We start from the raw sequence: 25,496 nt of genomic DNA, 5'->3' as shown, positions 1-25,496 counted from the left end.
AGCACTGAAGGGAGGGGTATGTTTGCTTGGCCGTTGAGTTCAAATATCAACAGTCTTTCTCAGGACTCGCTTATTCCACCATTAAAGGTGCTATATTTAATAGTTTTACTGTACTAAATCATAAAATGACCATAATATGTCATTAGAGAATTAGGAAACATGCTAAGTTGAACTACTGGCTTCTCTGATAACAATGCTACAGCCAGTATATTCTACTTTGAAGTTTCCATTCCATTTGCAGGCAAACAACACTGCGTGCTGCAGCCATGGAAGCCAGCAAACAAACTGAGTCAGAGGTAACAGATTCCACCCGACCTAAAAAGCCTCACTATCCGTCTAAAAACCACCATGACCAGAGGCATAGTAAAACAAGGATAAATAAATATTGGAGCTTAAAGCCCAGAAATCCATTAAAACTGATGCTGAGTTGGCTAAATTGCATGTCAACATTCTGGCAACCAAATGCTTTGCACAAATGTAATTTTCCAGGTCATTCACAAATTATAGATATTCTATTGAGTATACAAATCCTTGTTCTAGTGTGGTAATTACTTTAGCTAACTAAATCTCAAGTATCATGAAAGTTACTTCACGATTTCTCAGAAATTACATCACCCAACCATTCCCAGCCCAATATCATCTGTGGCTAGCAGTGTCACCAACATTTCTTAAAACACTTAAAAGATTTTAACGTCAAATGGGTGAATTACCTCATGAGTGTGAAACTGTTCTTTGACTTCATCGACAAAAGAGGAGATGGGCGGCTGTGCTTGCAGTCCATCCTCAGCAGAGAGCAGCCAGGTCAGTACCTCCTCCAGGGCACTCTGGTAGCTTTCCAGCTCATTTAAGCCCTGTGGCAGGGGACTGGGGGACGGTCGCAGTTCATCGGGCTTGTCGAGAGACTGTCGGCCAGCCAGACAAGAGACAAATGGGTTAGTTGATGGTATCAAAAGTTCTGCTGCTGAAATTGGACTGTGCTTACCAAACATAAAACTACTGCCTCAAGTGGCCAAAGCTGGAAGTGTTGTTGAGGTGAAATGTCCTCAAGATGATGCCAAGCCTTAATTGAATTTACATTTTTTAGTGATGTAATTCAGTCAACAGGAATGCTTATTTTACTAAACCTATTCCATTACCCGATCCCCAAACCCATCCCTAAACCTAACCGTGTGTACTACAAATGTAATTTTAGAGCAAAAATGCAACCTCCGCATTTTAAATACTTTTTGGTTCCTAGGTTTCTCTAAAGACTGCTTGTGCAGCATGCAATCAACAGCACCGCAGGAAGAAGTGAACACATTTGAATTAATGCAAAAATGTATGATAGAGGATGCCGCTTGTCAGGAATTCAGCTGAAAGGGGGATGTTTGGGCGCTTTTCAGCTGGTCAGACCATACAATTGGCTAGGCTAGAAGACCATCTTAAACCAGCTAAGACCAGCAAAGCATCTGAGGCTGGTTTATACTGTTTTTCAAAAGCAGGAATGGGTTTTATTATAATAATCATTTTGAGTTTTTTCTTTAAATCAAGACTCTCCTAAAGTGCTTTTTGGCAGTGAGGCGAAAGGAGTGGTTGGCTAATCATGGGTGTGCAAACAGGCTTGTCGCTGAAGCCCCTGAATTACTTTTGAGTGTTTCATCCTCAAAAGCTGACTGATATTTAAACTTAGCCTAGTAATTTTCTTTTTCCTGCTTTGGGAAATACCCTCTTGCCTTGTATGTGTTGAAATGCACTAGCTGACTGATAAGATCAGGGTTGTTCCAGATTAGATATGAAGATTGTGAGAGGCCTCTTGGTTTTAGGAACTGGATTATCCAATCAAGTTATGACACAGCACTAGATTTAAAAGTGGTTCTTGATAAGGCAATCATAAGTGTTACTATTGCTCATAAGGAGGTAAGGGATTTAAACAAACCCCTAACCCTAGTTAGCATTATAGTAATATATGATATATGGATTATATTGTAACAAATGAAGATATTAAACATAATATATGGACCTATAATGGAAAGTTAATGGAGAAGACGTGGACAAACCTGCATGGCGAGGACTTTCCTTTGTTGTTCAGGGGTCTTGACGTAGGCAGCTTGAGTGAAGGCATAGCTTCTGAATCGAGGCTTATAGGAGGGAGAGGGGCTACGAACACGACTTTGTGCCACACTGACTGTGATCTGAGAGAGCAAGTGAGAGAAGGGATGGGAGATTGGGGTAAAAAGCATAACAATGGCCTTAGAGATGAATGGCAATATTGAGGAGAGTTGAGTGATGGAAAGATAAGTTTGATATGGCATTGAGAGAGAAAACGAGGACGCTGGATGCAGTGGGACAAAATTAGATCACATATTAGAAAACATAATTCAAATGTCAGCTGGCAAAGTGTGTTGACAAGCTTGTGATCTAGAGCTCGATTGGATCTTGAGAAGTACTTTTTGAAAGCCTTTTGAGACGAATAAAGCAATCTCTGTCTTTTATATTAGATGTATATGGCGCCACAGATTGGGGGTAAGTGAATTATCATTAATGCATAACATTCAGAAGTATGTAGTTGAGTGTGTGTATATGTGGGTTCCACTGACCTGCTGGGAGTAACGCTGTTGAGTTTGAAAGAGGAAATGCTCCTCTTTAGTTACTGTTGCTCGAGGGAGGGTCTCCACCTCCTGGATGGCCTCCACACTCACGCCATGGGGCAGCACTTGGAACAGGGAGGTGACGTACAAAATGATGGACTTCTTATCTGGATGAGCTGTAGCAACATCTGCAAAGGAATGGTTTTTTTAGCAATGACTGAAGTTTGCAAACAAACTGAAAGAAAGCAAAGATAGATTGATAAAATCTGAAATTCTCAAGGAGATTACAAAGGCCTTTTTCTGAGGAGATAAGAAGAGGAAGAAGACTTCCGCAAAAGTCTCAATTTGATCTAATTTGAGAAACAAATTAGATCTTCAAGGAGGTCTCGTATGTTATTTTTCATTCCCATGAGTCATCCATAGTTCGAGCAACCCTCATGGCATCCTTTATATAAATAATTTCTTTGATTTGGTGATTTTAGACGTTGATGTACAGTAGCAAAATCATTTCCTCCCATCCAAATATATATATAAAAAAGCCCTCTATCTTTATCACTCAAAAAACATTGTACTTCAAAGGCCAACAAGAATGATGAAAAGATAGAATGAGGTCATACCTTCTGGGTCCAGCAGTCGGTCAATGCCTAAATTCTTTTCCGCAACAGTAAAAGCGTGGTCTAGTCTCTCAATGGCATTATGCTGTTGCTCCACCACACTCCAGTTAAACAGTTCTGGCCTTCCAAACAGAGACACACCAGTTCATGTACGTATCAGAAGATAGTTAATATTTTACCCTTTTTTCTATGCACTTGCTTAAAAATAGTAACAAATCATACAGAAACAGCTGGTTCATTAACCAAATTAACTTCAGGGAAAAAGAGAAAAAACAATAAACCATTATCAACTTCAAAAACTGCTTTGTGCAAACCCTGTGTTCAAACATGCAGTTTATGGCCATATAATATAGCATAAATGTTCATGTTATGGTTACTCCAATAGCACCTAAAAACCATAAACTTACAGACCTGTGGCTGTGGATGAGAGCATTGAAGGCGTGACCATCCGCCCAGCTGCTGGAGAAGTTGATCACATCGATGTTTTTGTAGTTTTTAGTGGACTGCCTGACCCAGCTTAACAAAATCTTTTCACTGTTGGTCTGCTGTAAGTCTGCCATGACATCTTTCATCACATCCTTAACCTGTGCAGGGGAAGGTGAGGATATTATATAAATATGAATCTGTATAATGACAAATATAGTTAACATAAACCTGATATTTTTGGAGATACATGACAAAAGATTTATGATTACAATTTAATTAAAAAAATCTATTTAACATTTGGTGCTACTGAGATTAAACTATGGGGTAGGTTTAGGTGTAGGCGTAGGGTTAGGGGTAGTGGTTAGGGTATAAATTAAGGTTATGATTTTAGGGGAAGGTTTGGGGGAAGGTTAGGTTTAGGATTAGGGGGAAGGTTAGCAGCAAATCTACAGATGTAATTAAATGCAGGTACTTTAAATATAAGTATAATGGGTAACACTTTATTTTACGTAGTCCTTGATACAGAGTAATTACTTAGTTAATTACTTAGTAATAAACATTGTAATTACATGTACCAAAATGTAATTAACATGTAACTAAGTTATGGTACAGCCTGTACTTACAGATTGTAATTACACACATGTAATAGGCAGCTACTGTTACACATATGTAACAAGCCGAGTCTGTTACATACGTGTTACAAACTTGGTACACTGTAATTATGTAAGAAAGTACTTAGTACCACACAATGTAACAAGAAGTACTTAAATATATTAGGCTACTAAGGTCTGTAGTTACACATGGCAAATGTGTATGTTTTGTAGCATTACATGTATGTAACATAAAATAAAGTGTATCAAGATTGTACTTGAGTGCAATTCATGTGTATCTACATACCTTATCCATCTTAAATAACCCACTAGTTCACTGCTAAAATACATGCATTAGCTTCTTTATTACATTAAAATTACAGAAAATTACACAGGTATAAGCCACGTAAAATAAAGTGTATCAAGACTGTACTTAAGTGGACTTCATGTGTATCTACATACCTTGTCCATATGTACCTTAGTTTGAATTAACTCTCTAGTTCACAGCATAAATACATGCATTAGCTTCCTAATTACATTGCAACTACAGAATATTACACAGGTATAAGCTACGTAAAATAAAGTGTATCAAGACTGTACTTAAGTGGACTTCATGTGTATCTACATACCTTGTCCACATGTACCTTAGTTTGGGTAAACTCACTAGTTCACAGCATAAATACAAGCAGTAGCTTCCCAACTACATTACAATTACAGAATACTGTATTTTAACTCAATAGTGTAGAGTTGAATTGATGTGGTTACCCTTTCCATCCACCTGCCTGCACACAAAAGGTGACATTATCAAAATGACAAGTCAAATTGTAAATTTATTTTCCCCCTTCAAATACAACATATAATTAGCAATGTAATTAGGAAGCTAATGCATGTATTTAAGCTGTGAACTAGAGAGTTCATTCAAACTAAGGTACATATGGACAAGGTATGTAGATACACATGAAGTCCACTTAAGTACAGTCTTGATACACTTTATTTTACGTGGCTTATACCTGTGTAATTTTCTGTAATTTTAATGTAATAAAGAAGCTAATGCATGTATTTTAGCGGTGAACTAGTGGGTTATTTAAGATGGATAAGGTATGTAGATACACATGAATTGCACTCAAGTACAATCTTGATACACTTTATTTTATGTTACATACATGTAATGCTACAAAACGTACACATTTGCCATGTGTAACTGCAGACCTTAGTAGCCTAATATATTTAAGTTCTTCTTGTTACATTGTGTGGTACTAAGTACTTTCTTACCTAATTACAGTGTACCAAGTTTGTAACACGTATGAAACAGTCTCGGCTTGTTACATATGTGTAACTGTAGCTGCCTATTACATGTGTGTAATTACAATCTGTAAGTACAGGCTGTACCATAACTTAGTTACATGTTAATTACATTTTGGTACATGTAATTACAATGTTTATTACTAAGTAATTAACTAAGTAATTACTCTGTATCAAGGACTACGTAAAATAAAGTGTTACCGTATAAGGCAACAACACATATGTACATAATAAGTACATTGAATCAAATGCTTAAGTACATAGTAGATAAATACACCTAATATAAAGTGGGTCCAATACAATGGTATCCTTTAAAATACCTAGGAGAATCATGTTAATACTGTGGTATATGAATAAGGTTATCATTCAATCACATGGTATAAATCCATTTACCATTATTACCATGTCTTTGGACATGTATCTTGGTAATACAATGGTATTATTTACAACACCTTGGTATACAAGTAAAGTAATTATTCGGTACCATGGTATATACAGTGCATCCGGAAAGTATTCACAGCACTTCACTTTTTCCACATCTTGTTATGTTACAGCCTTATTCCAAAATTTATTAAATTCATTATTTTCCTCAAAATTCTACAAACAATACCCCATAATGACAACATGAAAGAAGTTTGTTTGAAATCTTTGCAAATTTATTAAAAATAAAAAACGAAAAAAAATCATATGTACATAAGTATTCACAGCCTTTGCTCAATACTTTGTTGAAGTACCTTTGGCACCAATTACAGCCTCAAGTCTTTTTGTGTATGAAGCTACAAGCTTGGCATACCTATTTTTGGGCAGTTTCTCCCATTCTTCTTTGCAGTACCTCTCAAGCTCCATCAGGTTGGATGGGGAGCGTCGGTGCACAACCATTTTCAGATCTCTCCAGAGATGTTCAATGGGGTTCCAGTCTGGGCTCTGGCTGGCCCACTCCAAGACATTCACAGAGTTGTCCCGTAGCCACTCCTTTGTTATATTAGCTGTGTGCTTAGGGTTGTTGTCCTGTTGGAAGATGAACCTTCACCCCAGTCTGAGGTCCAGAGTGCTCTAGAGCAGGTTTTCATCAAGGATGTCTCTGTACATTGCTGCATTCATCTTTCCCTCGATCCTGACTAGTCTCCCAGTTCTTGCCGCTGAAAAACATCCCCACAGCATGATGCTGCCACCACCATGCTTCACTGTATGGATGGTTTTGGCCAGGTGATAAGAGGTGATAAGATAATTCAGGCTAAAGAGTGCCTTTTACTGAGGTGTGGCTTCCCTCTGGCCATTCTACCAAACAGGCCTGATTGGTAGAGTGCTGCAGAGATGGATGTTCTTCTGGAAGGTTCTCCTCTCTCCAAAGAGAAACGCTGGAGCTCTGTCAGAGTGACCATCAGGTTCTTGGTCACCTCCCTGACTAAGGCCCTTCTCCACTGATTGCTCAGTTTGGCCGGGCAGCCAGCTCTAAGAAGAGTCCTGGTGGTTCCAAACTTCTTCCATTTACGGATGATGGAGGCCACTGTGCTCATTGGGACCTTCAATGCTGCAGAAATTGTTCTGTACCCATCCCCAGATCTGTGCCTCGATACAATCCTGTCTCGGAGGTCTACAGACAATTCCTTGGACTTCATGGCTTGGTTTGTGCTCTGACATGCACTGATAACTGTGGGACCTTATATAGACAGGTGTGTGCATTTCCAAATCATGTCCAATCAACTGAATTTACCACAGGTGGACTCCAATCAAGCTGTAGAAACATCTCAAGGATGATCAGTGGAAACAGGATGCCCCTGAGCTAAATTTTGAATGTCATGGCAAAGGTTGTGAATACTTACGTACATGTGATCATCGCTTTTTATTTTTAATAAATTTGATAAAGATTTCAAACAAACATCTTTCACGTTGTCATTATGGGGTATTGTTTGTAGAATTTTGAGGAAAATAATTAATTTAATCCATTTTGGAATAAGGCTGTAACAAATGTTGAAATAGTGAAGCGCTGTGAATACTTTCCGGAAGCACTGTATTAAAGTACCAATGTATTCATCATGGTAATACTATGGTTTTCTTTAAAACACATTGTAATTTAGTATAAGTACCATGGTATATGATTATATATCTTCAGTACCATGCTGTGTATATATATATACAGTATATAAATATAACTTTGAAGTGTTATGTAAACACTGCCTTAAAAGCCCTTATTTCTGAGCAGTGCAACCATAATCTGAAGAAAGATGATGTTACTGGCTCTGTACATAAACCACAGTTGGGTTCTCTTATCAGATGACGAGCAGAAAAAAGAAAACAGAGGAAACGAGTTCCTGTACAGATAAGCGCATGACAGTCCTCTGCAGATGTGCTACATATAACATCTTTGATAGACCAACATAATGGATGATGAAGGTCCTTTAGTGTGGCACTGCCCTTGAAGACCCACCAGACAGATTGTGGGATGATTTCTCTGTATCTAGCTTTCCTACATTACCTGCCAGTGGAGAATGATGCTCCAGATGAGACCCAGCGTCAGTTTATGATTCCCATCGACAATGTCAGCTCCCCCAATGTTCACTAGCTCAACCTAGAAATGGAGCAGTGTAAAAGTAAAAACCTTCAAGTACTTGATGGGATGAAATAAAAGACATTGGCAGCCTGATCAGTACTATAAGGAATGCTTCAGATTCAATACAAGATGTACTAATCACAGAACACAATTTCCACTCATCTCGAATACACTTACAATTAACGTCTATTTGGCAAGGAATTCCTATGTAGTTTTTCCATAAGCACTAAAGTTGCCTAAATCAGTGTTTCTGAACAGGTGGATTGCGACCCAAAAGGGTTGTCCCTCCATTGAAAATGTTACCGGGGCTTTATACAGGCTAAGTATGCTTCTCAATGCAATGCAATATTTTCTCTGTGCGATTGTAGCTGGAATTCAGTAAAGAACGAAATGGCGTCCCTTGATGTCACAGCACAGATCACAAAAATGATGTGACCCATTTTAATTCTAGTAAGGATTTTCTAGTTTAAATGGCCATGGAGGAAGTAAAACCTCTCAAAAGGCAGCCAGCCCCTTCATGCTGGACAGGAATGAGGAAAAGATACAACATTGTGCCATGCATCAAAATAAAGGTTTTTACAAATTACACATAATCATCTTTAGTTAGAATATATTAGACCTCATTTTTATTACAAAAACTGTAGCAGTTTTAGTTTAAGTTTTTAAATGTGTTTAGGCTACTATTTTTCATAACCAGTAAAATAATGTATTACTATTATTGTTAGAAAGACTGGCTACATTGACCTACCCACGGTAATGAGGAGCCATCCATGGTCTTACTAGTGCTTATATGGCATTGCACTGTAAATATAAGGGCACGTATACGTAAAGTGTTTTAAGGTGTGGACCTCCAAGACATATGACATCATCAACAAAAATAATGTCACCTGATGTATGCCCTTATACTTGAAATCCATGAACAAAACTGTCCAAGATAAAAGAAAACGTGACCCAGGATACATTAAATACATGTTAGGTTTTTTATATCCAATGTAAAATATGGGTCCAAAAGCAAAACCAGTCCAGAACCACTGATTTAAATCTTCCTTTTAGCAGTCAGACTACTGTTGTAGATGAATATGTAGTTATGCTTGTTATGCTAGCAACATTCTAGTTATGCCACATTATTAATTCAATTCTTGTTTAAACGGGAGCTATTTTGCAGAGTCACGTCATGTCTCTTTATGGTATCCTTGTGCATAACATCCAAATTTTCCAGATTTACTTGGTCATGATATGAGTTGAAAGACTGGATATAACTTTATACAGACAAGTATATGAAGCTATTTTACCACTCTAGTCTCATTCTAACACGTATAATGTTTAAGTCTTGTGATTATACTTTTGAAACAGTTTGCAATTGAATGTTTATTCTCGTGCACTGGCTCTCCCCAAAGACTTCCACTGTAAATGCATTATTGTAATGTTCAGTAAGTGCATACTGTAAGTGCATTATTTGTCTTTACAGATTGAGCCACAGATGCTTGTTTGAAGCTTAAGTAGTATTGAACCCGAAACACACATTTCCATCTGATGCTTTTGAAACAGTGCTGTTTGAGTTAGCACAGTTTGATGGTTGCTGGAAATTCATTTTAAGCAAACTTTAAAGCTGTTTGCAGCTTTGTACTTGGATTGTACAGCATGTGGCTCTTCAAGCATAGATTCAAGCTGCCCAAATATTTCACTATATTTCACCAAGCAAAAAAGCTTTTATGAAAGTGAATCGGAGAAGTGCCATTACCTTATTATGTTGTAGATTTTATTCTGGCATAATTTTGCCTTGCATTTCTTTAAAAAGCTTAATCAAAACATTAATATTCCAAAAGCCATGAATATCATAACAGCCAGTTGAGCCAATTAACTCACATTGTTCTTCTGAAGGATCTGGAGGGCCCTGTTAACATTGTTGAGGGAGTGCACTCGAGTGTAACCGCGCTCTTTAACCTGTAAATAGGAAGTATATCAGAGCTAAACATTAACCATCCATTGAAAACGAACTCCATCATTTATGCCAGTATCCTTATTTGAATGCTTTGAAACCATGTGTGTTTTTCTCCTTTATAAAAATAGAACAATGGAAAGTGTCTCAGAATATAACCCAGCACAGCCAATTAATGAGCCATTTCATCATACGTGTCTCCAATTTAAAGATAGACCTACTAGTTCTTTGCCGACCAGGCTCTCCAGCAGTTCAAGAAGGCGTCGGCCATCGCACAGATCGGTGAAGAGGTCGTCGATAGGGGGTCTTCCCGCCTGGAGGATAAACAGGAAATGCATAACATAAATGCTGAGGGTATTTGGGTTTCCTTGTAGGCCTAAACTGATGTCTGTTTGAAAAATACTTTGGCTTCACCTATGAAAAATTAAAGGAATGTTCTGTTATACAAGTTAGGCTCTATTGACAGCATCTAGGACAGCACTTTTTTTTTTTTTAAAGGAAGAACTGATTTTAGTGCATTAACAAATATACAAGCTCACATTTCTGTTTTTAACCCTCCGGAATCACTTGCCCCATAGACTTCCATTGAAGAAATATTTTTTGGTGGTAATTGACAGCTTACAGTAATCGACACAGCTTAAAGGGATAGTTCACCCAAAAAAGAAAAGTCTCATTTCATTTACTCACCCTCATGCTGTCCCAGATGTGCATGACTTTCTTTCATCTGCAGAACGCAATATATTTCAGCTCTGTAGATCCATACAATGCGCGTGAATCGAGACCAGACCTTTCAAGCTCCAAAAATTACATAAAGGCATCATAAAAGTAATCTATGTGATTCCAGTGCTTGAATCTATGTCTTCTTAAGCAATATGATAGTTGATGGTGAGAAACAATTTTTCTCACCCAAAGTGATTGCGTCGCTTCAGAAGACATATATTAAACCACTGGTGTCTTATGGATTACTTATATGCTGCTTTTATATGATTCTTGGATCTTCAAAGGTCTGGTCATCATTAACTTGCACTGAAAGGATCTACATCTAAAATATTCGTTAGCGTTCAGCAGAAGAAAAAGGTCTGGGATGGCATGAAGGTGAGTAAATGATGAGAGAACTTTCATTTTGGGGTGAACTATCCCCTTAACTTCCTGAACTAACCCTGAACATTCCTTTACATTACCTATGTAGCATTTGAAGAGTGGATCCAAAATAAATGAGACTGAAAAGACAGAATGAGGGTCTTTTAGTAAGACCTTTAGTTGTGGCATTTCTTTGACATAAAACATAAACAGACATTCTGGAAGGCATTTTTTTTCACAGCTCTATCATAAAGCAAACACTTCTCTCTCAGTTTGAAGGACAAATAATTGATGTCCTTCCTCTGTTATCATACTCTAAAAGGAAGCAAACAGAGATATAAAGAAACACAAAACCTCTGTTGTGCATGTTTCATACATAGAAAGTGAAACATCAAACAAGCTAAACAAGCATTCACATTTTCTTTCTCACTCTAACATATCCATCCAGATGAAGGTTAGTATAAAACTGTGTGCAAGCATGAATCGTACATTTTAACTTGAAATTTTAATTGTAAGTGTACTGTAAATCTTAACTTTTAGCCTTGAAATCAAGCTTGTTTTGCACATATCACAGTGTGAATTTTAGCATATGGGTTTCACAGTGTGAGAGGGTACATAGAGGTACTGGTTACATCTTAATATCTTGTCATGTAGGAAAATGTGTGCGGAACACCAAACATTTTGGCAAATGAACAGCAAAAACGAAATTCTAGGCATTGGACCAAATCAACCAGCTCTGAGATTACAATGATTTTACATTATTTGATTTGAAGCTAAAAGAAATGTGAAAATCAGAAAAAGCACATAACATCTAAATAAACAAATGCATGACAACGTGCACTTATAAGGTCTTGTATGAAGTAATGATCTACCAAACCCATGAACAATTGTGAGTAGGGTATTCTATCTTTTACTCTTTTATTCTCAAATATTCTATTTTGAGTAAGTGCACCTCTAAACATTTTTCTGGATTAAACGTTGCAGCCAATGGTGACTCATAAGTGTCACTTCAGCATATGATATGATTAATGCGATACACAAACATCACATTACCTTAGAAAACTGTGAGTTTATCCATTTTGTGAAGGTTTTCTTTTGAATATCTTCTCGTTCATCTGCAAATTAAAGAGAACATCAACAATATACCTTCCATGCAAAGGAATACAGTAGTTCACCCAAAAATTTAAATTCTCTCATCGTTTACTCACTCATATCCTCCCAGATTTGTATGACTTTCTTTCTTTAGCAGAACATAAACAAAGATTTTCATAAGAATATTTAACTCTGTAGCTCCTCACAATGTAAGTAAATGGGTAGCAAAACTTTGATTCTCCAAAGGCACATAAAGGCAGCATAAAAGCAATTCCATTAGACCATTAGTGGTTAAATCCATATCTTCAGAAGGGTTATGATAGGTATGTGTGAGAAACAGTTCAATATTTAAGTCTTTTACCAAAATGTTCCACTATAACCTTTAAATTCTTCTTCTTTTTTTTTGTTTCATATTCTTTGTGCATATTGCCACCTACTGGGCAGGGAGGAGAACTTATAGCAACAACAAAAAAAGAGATTAAATATTGAACTGTTTCTCACCCACACCTATCATATCGCTTCTGAAGACAGATTTAAGGAGTCTCATAGATTACTTTTATGCTTTTATGTGCTTTTTGGAGCTTCAAAATGCATTGCGAGGAACTACAGAGCTTAAATATTCTTCTGAAAATCTTTGTTTGTGTTCTGCAGAAGAAAGAATGTCATACACATCTGGGATGTCATTAGGATGACTACATTATACAAGAATTTTCATTTTTGGGTGAACTATCCTTTTAAGGTTTTCATTTATTTCAAGCAAGATCTTTAAGAAACAAACCTAATTCTAAATTTACCTTATTTCACAATCATACATTTCTTCAAAGACTATCTATGCATTGTACGTGCATGCGGTAAGTCATTAAAGATGGTTACAGGCAAATAAGAATAAATACAAAAAAAGTCAATGAAGATCAATAAAAAAGGCATTCACTACATTGTTGCAGTTGATATGAGGAAGGTTAAATACAAAGAGACTGAGCAAAAAACCTTTGAAAAAGCTGAGAGATAGGGTTGAAGGTATATACAGATCAATTCTTTACTGGCATTCAAAAGAAGATTACTTCTAAGAGATTGAAGGTGTTGTTCAGGCAAGCCTAACAAACACAACTGCTGAGAGAGATTGATGAGAAATGTATCAGAAGAGCCAAAAAAGCTGCTCAGAATACTCTGTTATTCCTGAAGAGATACCAAAATCCATTTCTTAAACATGTACCACAGGATTCTGAAGTGGTAAACTGTAAAAAAGAAAATCTTGAATCATGAACTTCAAAGGTGTCAATTTTGCACCACTAACAGCACCAAAGAGAATAGCAAAAAATGATGACCTCCACCTCCTCCCACTTTGGAATATCCAACACCAAATACACTCGTATGTCATCGTGGTGGCATAGTGACTTCCCTCAATATGGGTGGCGGAGGACAAATCTCAGTTGCCTCTGTGTCTGAGACCGTGAATCTGCACATCTTATCACGTGGCTTGTTGAGCACGTTACCGCAGAGACATAGCACGTGTGGAGGCTCCACGCTATTCTCCGCGGCATCCACTCACCACGCGCCCCACCAAGAGCGAGAATCACACATTATAGCAACCACAAGGAGGTTACCCCATGTGATTCTACCCTCCCTAGCAACTGGGCCTATTTGGTTGCTTAGGAGACCTGGCTGGAGTCACTCAGCATGCCCTGGATTCAAACTCATGACATCAAGTGTGGTAGTCAACGTCTTTACTCGCTGAGCTATCCAGGCCCCTACTTCATTTTAACCTTCGGCCAGGACTTGCGATCATGAAATGTGGCATTCCAGTGGAGTCAGAACTGAATGGAAGTTTGCTAAAACTAAGCCTAAATAACAATTTGGCTATTAGTTAAAAATAAAGCTGAAGTGTTTAATACACTTGCACTTTTCAGGGGAATGAATCTACAAATGGCTCACTTATAGAAAAGGTAAAGTTGAAAATGTGTTATATGCTGCTTTATTTAGAACCTGCATCTGCAAAGCAAGTGAATGAAATGCCGGGTCTTGGGAACATTAAAAATCAATCAGTACAAAGAACATTTGGCTCCCAGATCACATTAAAAACATGTTGTTCCCTGCTCTAATATTCTCCAATTGCTGTGATCCAGATCTCTCTGCAGTTCTTCTCACGGGTTGCTTAGGTTTGAGATTGATTATAAAATGTAAATCCAATCTGATGATATTAAAACCATTTCAAACAGCCTTGGAAATATTAAGATATTATACAACTGTAAGGTAACAATAGCAACTGTATTGATAGTTCCTTGGTTACAAAAAAGCTCAAGGTTGTGAATCCAAATTCAGCATGGACAATTGGAAGGACAGCTCCTTCATGCATAATTGATTTCAAGCTTCCAGTTGTTCTTTTTCCACACTGAAATACTATCGAAATAATCATCATGAAATGGGGTAGTTTCTATTCATTGTTCCCATTGGTCAAACTATGCTCCAGCTGAGTGTATAATCACAGTAGCATGGCTCAGTTTCTCTTCAAGCCTGACTGCACCATGTCATACTTCTAATTGCAATAACACACACACACACACACACACACACACTCCCGATGTTGCTGTAATAATACAACAGTAGAGTATATGGCACCAATGTTTAAGATCAAACACTGCAAACAGTGAACAGGATTAAATCAAAAGTCAAAAGTTGATTCATGCCCGAATGGCAGTTTAAAAAGTACATACAACAAATCAATAGCCAGTTTAATTTAAAATAAAGTCTATATAAAGTATATAGCAAATAAAAATGTGCTAATAGAAGTTTTCACGTCATTTATATTTGCTTTTTAATGCTGCTCTCTGCACTATTTAAAGTGGTCATCATACATGTTTTATCATTTATTTATTAAAAAAATGATAATAATTCCTGGCACCACTTATAATGCTAGTTACATTGTAACATGCCAACTTCCCATGTATTCATATTGCAATGAAAGTGGTTGGGAGACAGGGACTGTCAATCTCCCAAAATGAAAAAAGCACCAAAAGCATCATATAAAATAGCTCATGTGACTTGTGTGCTTCATAAGTCTTCTGAAGGCATACAGTATCTTTTTGTGAGGAACAAACTAAATTTCAGTTGTTATTCACTAAAAATATTGCCTTAAAATTTCTTAATTGACATGACAGGTGTGGTCACCATTCACTTTCATTGCATGGAAAAAAAGCAGCTTGGAAATTCCACAAATGAAAGTTGTATGGGCGCTGAAAGACAGAATTTTCATTTTTGGGTGAACGATTCCTTAAAGGAGCTATTTCAATCTGATCTGACCCTTAAAAATACTTGGTGATGTAACCATACGTAGTTTGATTTCCAATCAATTAAACAATATTTTTGACTTGAATTAAACCATTCAATTTAGAAGTTCCACAATGAGGGTTACTTTTGAAACGTATTCCACTACAGATTACAGAATTCATGCTGTAAAATGTCATTTGTAACGTATTCTGTTAGATTACTCGAGGTCAGAAACGTATTCTAAATACTTTGGAATGGATTTCTTCTTCAGCACTGGTAGATTTTTTCATTGTTTTGACTATAAAATCTCAGTTAGACAAAATACACATGTTAAAAATACATTCTCTGAAAAACCTAAATATCTTATGCAGTGTTGTTTCTAAAACAAGATAAATTCATATGTGTTTTAAGGATTTTTGATATTTTTACAGGAAAACAATACAAAAATTATTATCAAGAATATGACTTTTTGCCTTAATATCAAAGGTCTTAATAGAAAAAAAATAATTATGACCAAACGTGAATTTTCTTGATTAAAAAATGTGATCGTGTGGTAACATGTGCATGTAAAATGGTTAGAAATAGCATTTTATCTTAGTGTAAAGCTGACAATTTACACAAGGTTTATTTCTATTTCTTCTGCTCCAAACTTACTTCTCTGACTGCTCGTATGAATGTAACACATCATAAGAAAGTGTTTCACTGCTGTTCAAATGCACTTTGAATCGCATCATTCATATGTATAAATGTTTTCCATCTGAAAGGACTAAATATTAAATGAAACAAATGACAATAAAATTCAAAGTAATCTCTTCAGAAATCAAAATCCCTTTTGCATGTAACTGTATTCTAAATACCAAAGATTTAAACTGTAACAGTGGAATACAGTTACTTATATTTTGTATTTTAAATATGTAATCCTGTTACATGTATTCTGTAACTCCCCATCACTTTCTTAGTTCAACACAAGTAAAGCTCAATCAACAGCATTTGTGGAATATTGATTACAACAAAAAATGTATTTAAACTTGTCCCTCACTTTCTTACAGTGTGGCACTTAAAATGGAAATGAATGGGGGTAAACAGAAAAGGTTAGTAAGTGATTTTATCACACTAAAATCTTGTTAACATGCGTATCGTTTACATCTTTTGGCTATTCTTTAGAAATAGTGTTCATTTTAACGTTTACAGATTGGCCCCATTCACTTCCATTGTGAGTAAACCAGATGTTTGCTTTTTTTAAAAAAAAAGGAAGGATGAGACTAAATGTACTTTTGTGCTAATCAATATTATGCCACAAATGCTGTTGATGAAGCCTAACTTGTTGTGAATCTGGAATATTCCTTAAGAGCACAATTTTGGGTTGCCTGACAAAACAGATTTGTCTCTCTCTCTCTCTTCATGAATTAAAGATAGCTTACACACAGAGGTGTATGAAGAAAGATCTGACAACAAAGGTCGATGTTTGATAAGATTGGAGGCGTTCAATTCCTTTCATAAATGTCATCTCAAATGCAATAGTAATCAACAGGCCACAATAGTTGCTGTTTTTAGTTTTTGTTCCTCGTTGTGACAATAATCATATGTGAAGCCCCCTGATAATGCAATGCTGTAATGAATAGGAATATAGCCTTGGCTCTGTCGGCGATGATTGCAAGTGTGTTTCAAATAAATAGAGCCCGGTCTGGCAGACAGAAAAAATGTGTGCAGACAGACAGGAGAATGAAAGCGTTGCTTTGCCATTGATCGGAGGCGTGACTCCAGGCAGGTGGCAGCTGCTGCTTCTTCTACACGGGATTAAATCCGCCCTTGTGCAAATAGGATGATGAGGTGACGGTCTTGAGCCGAAGCTAACGGGCAAATACAAAGACACTGGACAGACACACCTGAGGACGACGCTTTTAGCCACTTAATCTTAGCACACATTTACGAGGCAAGATTTCAGCCCTTTTCCCAAACACAGCCACCTTTCAGACGCCCAGTCCACAAAAGCAAGCCCCAAATGTTTTTATTTAAGCTCAAGAGGCATACCGATGCGTTTGTAAACACTGTTCTGTTTCTATTCAAATTTCTATATAATCACAACAGTGCATGTGAGCGCACGCCAATGATAGGAATATTGAACTGCGTTTTAACTGTATCGAGCGCCACCAAACTTTTCAAAATAGATCCATGCATGTTCAATGAAAAAAAAAAATATTATTATTATTTATTTATTTATTTAGCGTAATAATACAACACTTTTATTAATAAGACGCAACAGCCTGGAGGATCCATTGTTAAATCTGGTTCAATCTTACGAAGCGCGCTCGTGACACACCGTAATAAAGCCGTCAATAGCTTTTGCCCTTTAAGGGGGCGTTCAGACCGAACGTGTTCTTGCGCTAAAAAGCTAAACGCAGCGCAACGAATGTAACAGAACGCAATTCTTGAGACGCCTTTATAAAAGTTGAAGTTCTTTTGAACTTGACACGGCGTCCAAAAAACGCGTCCTGCTCAGCGACGTCCGTGAAGCGCATGTTTCCACAGATAAACAACTGAACGGGCGCAAAAACACGTTCGGTGTGAACGGCCCCTAACAAACACCTCACACTGGAAGAGTATTACAGTAGGATATGTTGATTCAATCTTACCCCAATGAGGATCCTACACCATAACGAACGCAACTGTTTCCTCCGTAATGGGTTTTGAGTCACAGAGACGCGTTTGTTGTGCGGCGGAGTCCGTTATCTGGAGATATAACAGAATGGGGTCTGATTATCCGGTTTTCTTGCTGATACACATACGCGCTGTTGTAACTCTTCATTCCCAGAACCGTAGACGATTCGGTGAAGGAACTGTGGGTGGATACTGCCGCTTTATTTTCCAGGACTCCCTCAATTGGGTGGCAGTTATAGCCCTGCTGTGATCCGCTGATATGCCGGCAGGTGTAACTGCTCTGGCATGCGGGCTGATTTACTACAGCTATATCTGTATCTATCTAACGGGGACCGAGCTTCTTAAAGAAGACGGCCTATAGAATGATAACTGGCCACCAGAGAGGGATCAATAAGACATTAACAACTTAACTTACAGTGTTAATGTTGAGCTACAGCAGTGCCAGAATTGAACTTTTCCACGAAGGAGGCAATAATTACCCTCTGGATGTTATTTTTGGGGGGCATTTTTTACGCATTCTTTTTAAACATCTAAACATATACTGTGCAATATTTAATGAATACACTTCCATTTAATCAATTCATCAACAAAGGTTATATGTCTGAATTTAGCCCCATTACCCACACTTAATTATTATAATTAGTTTTTTAAGATTCACGCGTTTTAAGTTTATAACAAAATCATCAATTAATAACCTTTCCATAGCCTAATCTTAAAATACATTTTAGGAATTTAATTTGGTTAAAAATTACACAATTAAATGTAATGTTGTTCTAAAATTAAATGCTTAAATAATAAATAAAAAAAATGGCTAAAATATTGCGTGAAAATTAAATCAACATCAAATCGTATTTTGAGATAATGTGTATAACTAGTCTTGGAAAAGTATATTAAGAACTATATCAGAAGTTGTAAAGAAAAGAAAAGAAACAAAAGAAAAAAGAAATACATTTATTACAAGGGTATCTTTTGCCCCCATATTTTGAATTTCAGGGGCATTTGTGTCACTTCTGGGGGCATAGTTCACACAAAAATGAAAATTCTCCCATCCTGTACTCATCCTCATGCCATCCCAGATGTGTGTGACTATATTTCTTCTGCAGAATACAAATTAAGTTTTTTAGAATATATCAGCTCTGTAGGTCCATACAATGCAAGTGAATGTGACCAGAACTTTAATGCTCCAAAAATCATACATAGGCAGCATATTAATAATCAACAAGACTCCACTGGTTTATTATAGGCCTTCAGAAGTGAAATGCAAGGTGTGGGTGAGAAACAGATCAATATTGAAGTCCTTTTTACTGTAAATCTCTACTTTCACTTTCACATTCTGAGAGTGAGAGGTGATTTACATTAAAAAAGTATTTAAATATTGATCTGTTTCTATCCCAAAGTGATTGCATTTCTTCAGAAAACAAATATTAAACAACTGGAGTCACATTGATAACTGTTACACTGCCTTTATGTGATTTTTGGAGCTTCAAAAGGTCTGGTCACCATTCACTTGCATTGTATGGACCTACAGAGCTGAAATATTCTTTTAAAAATCTTTGTTTGTGTTCTGCAGAAGAAAGAAAGGCATACACATCTGGGATGGCATGAGGGTGAGTAAATGATGAGAGATTTATTTTTGTTTTTTAACAATCCCTTTCATTTCTGACCATGTGGTACAGTGTAATTGCATTAATAAGTACTTGGTAATAGCAAACAATAATGCACAGTTAATATATAGGCTAATTTGTGGATAATACCTATTCATTATTTTGTCAGGCTGCTTGAAATTACACATTCTTGCTGTTATTGGTATTACAAGTCATTATGTGAACATGTGTAGGCCTGCAATGTAAAGTGTGAAGTGTAATGTTCCGGGTTCAAAACAAGCTCAATTAACACTATTAACAGCATTTGTAATATAATGTTGATTTCAACAACAAAATTGTTTTTATATCAACCCTCGTTATTTTTTATTTTTTCGTAAGGCAAAAATTGCAGTTACAGTGAGACACTTAAAATGGAGGTGAATGGGGCCAGTGCATAAATGCTCAAATACACATTATTTCAAAAGTATAGCCACAAGACATAAACATTATATGAGTTAACATGATTTTAGGGGGATAATGTCACTTACTTATATTATCTGTGTAAAGTTATACCCAATTACAGAATTACAGGGTCTTGTTGTCATGAAAACGCAGTTGCAATATTGAATATAACTACACAGACAAGGTTAGTAAGTGATTTTATCACACTAAATCATGTTAACAGAAATAATGTTTATGTCTTGTGGCTATACTTTTAAAACAGAGTGCGTTTTAAACTTTCATTTTATTGACTGGCCCCATTCACTTCCATTATAAGTGTATCTAGAATACCTAAGCATATTCCTTTATACCTTTCATTGCTATATAATAGTAAAATATAGCCTTTATACAATAATAGCTATGTGTAGCCTATACTTGATATGTTAATATTTTTTGGATATGCTTGTAATTACACATTATTGCTGCTTTTGCTGTTGTAATTAATTATGCTTATACATATAAATTGTGTAACATGGACACTGTAATGTAGTGTTAAAAAATAATACTGTAAGTATTTGGATGTCATTTTACCAGTTAGTTCTTATGTGGAAGGCAAAACTTTGTGCTGAAACTAAATTGGCAATTCTTTCTATTCGTGTCCACTAATTGTACTGTATTGTGTATCATCATCATCCTGAACATGCAAACTCATCTAAATATTTTACACTTTATCTCCCATTTTCCCCCTTTTTTGTCTTTGCAGGAACTTACTGTATTGTAATGTCTGTGGTCCATTAAAATTGTATGAATTCTTTACAATATTTTGGAATGTTCCCAGACTAGCCTATCAAAATATTAATTATTGTAAACAATTTGTAAGATCTAAAAATGTGTTTACATATCTAAACTTTATTCTGTTCTTACAGTTAGCATTTTAAAATCAACATCAAATCACAATTGACCCCATTTAGTTTCTTAATATACATACCTGTTTTTATGTGCCAAAACACTCATCAGGGGACGTTATGTTAAATGGATAATAATAATAATAATAATTGTCAAATTTAGGCATGGGTGACATGGGCAGTTGCCCAGGGCAGCATCTTGCAGGGGGGGCGCAACAACTTTGGGGGCATTCTCATTTAGAATCCCCCAACAAGCTACAACTGGTACTGATGATAATAATAAAAAAAAGACTAACACCATATAGAGAGCATGTTTCATGATCCAATAAATTCAACTGATAAAATCAAGTCCGGGCCTACTTATTGGAACAACCTGTTTCACTTGTAAACGTGTCACATTACACAATTAAAATGGGTTGTGAATGGCGTCTATAGGTTTGAAATGCTGATTCATTTAGCAGCCGAATGGCATATCAGCTCACAAGACACAAACATGTCTCCATGCCATCTGTAAATCTGCCAGAGAAATTTTAAATAAGTAACAATCTGTACTGCTCCATTCTTGTGGGACTCATTAAAAAATGAACTTTGCATAATGAAGAGAATTGCAATTATCTTTTATGTCTCTTGAAAAGGGTATCATGGTGGCATTACATGAGAAAATACTGCCAAAAATACTCATATTTGCTCAAGATCTGATATCTGTTATTTTCTCATAATAAGGTTCTCTTTAAATTGAACGCATGTTCTCAGATGTTTTACATTTGTACACTATTCTGCCAAAATTTGACTTGCTATCAAGGTCAATTAAAGGAGAGTTCATAATGTTTGTGTGTTTATGTCAACCAGAGGTGTAGATCTCAGAGATCTCTTCTTTATCATATTAATTTTTAATAGTAACAATAAGACTTTTCTGGAGTAAAGAATGAACAGCAAATGTAATAATGTAATGTGTTTGGTCTTTTAGATTATGCTTCCACAATTTCTGTTATATGACTTCAACACAAGCAATGATTTTTTTGCTGTGGCATAATGATAACTACGTTTCAGATAACTTTAATGTTACATTTCCCCTTTCGGGTCTTAAATCTCACCCTGAAATAGTGCTCTAAACACTTCTGTATTTCAACTCTGCCTGTACACTCTATTCAAGTAATGAAAAAAGAATTAGTGGTTTACTGCGAGTTTGCAAAGAGAGATATTGAGCTGAGAGTTTCTGAGCATGCAGAACTTGCTCAACACTGCCTTGTAGAGGCTGCTTACAGAGAGCATTAAATTGTATTTTAAGTATTTGGATCGTTACAACAGCCACACGTTTCTATTTCTGATGGCTGATCTCATGTATGACATAAAAATAAGCTGCTGTTTGAGTAGATAATAGAAACACAAGTATATACACTGTCCCACATAAAGTTCCAAGCACAAGATCAAATCCTGCCACCTCTCCAATGGTTTAAAAATTATACTTCTATAACATATTTTACAAATGTGGTTGCTGTGGTGCACCTAAGCAGAAACAAGTTATTTAGAGAATTTCTAAAATCATTGGAGTCAGACTTTATATCAGATGTCAACATGTCAATCACTCAACTCAAGTAGGCCTATGTTTATGCATTGGTATTTGCAACAAAAAGACAACCCTAGAATGGATACCATGAGCAGAAGATAGTGTTGCAACTTAAAATTCTCCCAGGAGTCAAACTGTCTCGCCCAACTTTACAAACGCCATTGAATACCAGGAGCCTAAGACGGGTGCAGCAAGTGAGATGTTTAGCAACACCTTTAAAATAAACTTTTTATAGCCTGAAGTCATAGAAGAACCTTTTTAAAAGTACTTTTTGTGTGAATCTCAAGAAGAAATGTCTGTATCGTTTGGCACCCATAATCAAAAGTTTAATAAATTAAAATTAAGTTAATATTAAAATAATAATATATTACAATTAAATTGTATTATCTTATTTATGTAATACAGTAATACATAATAGCTCCACCCCACCCCCACACACACACACACACACACACACACACACACATTATAGTATGCTAATGACCATTTAGGTGAAGGTTGTACACAATTGTCATGAAAATAATGTCATAAAAAACAAAAATTATAAATCAATCTTTAAAATATGAAATAACCTTTTGCAAAAATAGTCTATAATTTCTTTCTCTCTCTCTCTCTCTCTCTCTTCATTTTTGAGGTGAAATATAACTGGGACATTTCTTAAAAGTATTTATTAGTTAGTTTTCATCAGTTCTTTAGAAAATCGGTTCATCAAGAACTTCCAAAATCTATAATCTCCAAGTGTATCTCCTATTGCCAACTCAAGAGGCCTGGATTGAAAAGTGGTTCTTTATATGAAGATTGTTTATCCTACCGAGACCTCGCATCCACATGTGTGGACATTAAGTTTTGGCTTCGCTATAGGCCATGCATAATTTTATTTTATCTCAACCGACTGATCTCAGTTCAGGAGACTCTAGGCGGTCATTAAAGTGTTAAACTTACGACGCACCGAGTCATGTGACGAAAGTTGAGTTTATCTTTGGGAGAAACACCAACAAAGCTACATCTGATAAGAAACCTCATTAAGTTTTTACATTAAAACCTGTCAAAAGAGTAGAGTCTATAGTTTAAATCAATTGGCAATTAAAAACATTTCAATGGATTAAATCGCGAAATGGCAGGCTGTTAAATACAATTACCATGTATGTGGACACTAGGCTAATTTTCCATAAATATCCTCTATTCACTCTGCATTATCACATTAAGAATCAATGGATGTATCTTGAAGCTGGAAAATTTTGCTTTCAGAGGCTTTATACAGACTTAAGATGAAAATAAGGTGAATTTCAAACTGTTCTGAGAGCAGTGCAGACAGACAGCACACTGGAGGTTAAGTCATTCCCTAATTAGGGAGCATCTTATAGCTTTCCTATCCAGCCAAGTGATATCACTCCTAACATCTGGTCAAGTTTCAGGCTGCAGATGGTGTTTAGACCACTCATCATGTCTGGCAGACATGGGACAATGTTAATCAGTACATAGATTTAGAATTTTTCAGGCAAAACTTAATTTAAACATGGTTGGCTGTGATTGGACGATGCTGACCATTAATTTTAATTATAATTAATTACGCTAATTTCTGGTGTAATGTCTGTTAAGTCTCAAAAACCAATCAACCAACACTCCTGGAAATATAATAAACAATTTAATAAAAAAAAAAAATCTGACTTTCTATAGCTTGTTATTATTTAAAATTTCACAACTTAGTCCCGCTGTCCACATATGTGGACGTCAATGTTTGGGAAAACTATTTAGTTTCAAATCAGAAAGGAAAATGGAAAATGCACACAGCAGTCACACTCGGGTCTCAGGAGGTTATTGCTGCACCTAAGGTTGTTCAAAGAAATGTATTTTTTAAGTGTGCTGATAAATCCATCTGAGTATGTGCTTGATCTGAACATGAGGGAAGATAACAGATGTCCACTCTCAAAAATCTGTTCTTCCAGGTTTACTGTACTTGTTTTTTGTCCTCTGGCTTATCGTCAAGCTGTTGACTTATTTGCCTAACTTTCGCTGCTGCTCATAAACATGCCTGCATGGAAAACACAAAAGAGTAAGTCTCTGCCAACAAAACAAGAGAAGGCCAACAACAACACAGCTAAATATCAAACAAGGACTCTGAAACCAAACACCAGGCAGCTGCAACTATTTCAAGCTCTTTAAGGCCTGTCCTATTTCCACCAGAGAGCATATATAGATCACTCATACTCCCTACTGAAAACAGCATGACAGTGATGGAAAAAAATAGACATGAACTCACTCAGGGTGGAGCATAGGCCAGAGTATTAGTATTTAAAGATAAAGAATCATTCAAAATTCTTTATAACAAATGTCACACTTAATTGATTGTACTTAATCCCTCTTATGACATTGTTACTAACAAAATAAATAAATAAATGTACTCAAAATATTGATTTGAGCTGAAATGATTTAATTAAGTGATAAGAAATAGGCCGCTGAGTGATACATGAAATTAGCACATTGGAAATTGGTTGCCAGGGACAACAGTCAAATATACAGTTTAGAAGTCATTATACAAAAATGTCCGACCGCAGAAAGCTGCGACTAACCAATCAGAATCAAGTATTCCAGTGCGCTGAGTTATAAAGGGGTATAAACATAAATTTCTAATATATATGTGTATATATATATATATATATATAAATATATAGGTGGACAAGAACAGGTCTATGTCCGTCGAAATGTATTAAGATCTCTCAAGTGAAGGACCGATTTCATTTTGAAACAAGATAACTGAATAATAGTAATTTAATTTTAATAAATTTTGTCATATTCAGGTACAGGTGCATAAAAGTATCTAATAAGCAAACCAAATAAATTAATGACAATTCTTGCATCTTTATTTCTAAAAGAAAACGTGAAAGTTTAGAACAAGCTTGAAGGCCAACTATGATTT

The 25,496-nt window shown here is 36.1% G+C and overlaps 1 protein-coding gene across 5 annotated transcripts in view; it reads right to left on the bottom strand.

The window, feature by feature from the left end:
- Nucleotides 1-25,496, bottom strand: part of dmd (dystrophin) — a 148,658-nt gene that overhangs the window by 122,868 nt on the left and 294 nt on the right. For all 5 annotated transcript variants that reach the window (XM_052126402.1, XM_052126398.1, XM_052126400.1 and 2 more), the window contains exons 2-10: nt 12,123-12,184; nt 10,211-10,303; nt 9,917-9,994; nt 7,976-8,068; nt 3,593-3,765; nt 3,185-3,303; nt 2,577-2,755; nt 2,037-2,171; nt 711-902 (exon numbers count right to left, since the gene is read on the bottom strand). In XM_052126402.1, coding sequence (XP_051982362.1) covers nt 711-902; nt 2,037-2,171; nt 2,577-2,755; nt 3,185-3,303; nt 3,593-3,765; nt 7,976-8,068; nt 9,917-9,994; nt 10,211-10,303; nt 12,123-12,184 — 1,124 coding nt within the window. The remainder of the gene's footprint in view (nt 1-710; nt 903-2,036; nt 2,172-2,576; nt 2,756-3,184; nt 3,304-3,592; nt 3,766-7,975; nt 8,069-9,916; nt 9,995-10,210; nt 10,304-12,122; nt 12,185-25,496) is intronic.

The sequence above is a fragment of the Xyrauchen texanus genome, chromosome 5, assembly GCF_025860055.1.
Source record: "Xyrauchen texanus isolate HMW12.3.18 chromosome 5, RBS_HiC_50CHRs, whole genome shotgun sequence".
NCBI lineage: Eukaryota > Metazoa > Chordata > Actinopteri > Cypriniformes > Catostomidae > Xyrauchen > Xyrauchen texanus.
Note: the sequence above shows the minus strand (reverse complement) of the source record. Positions and strands in the feature narration are given on the sequence as shown.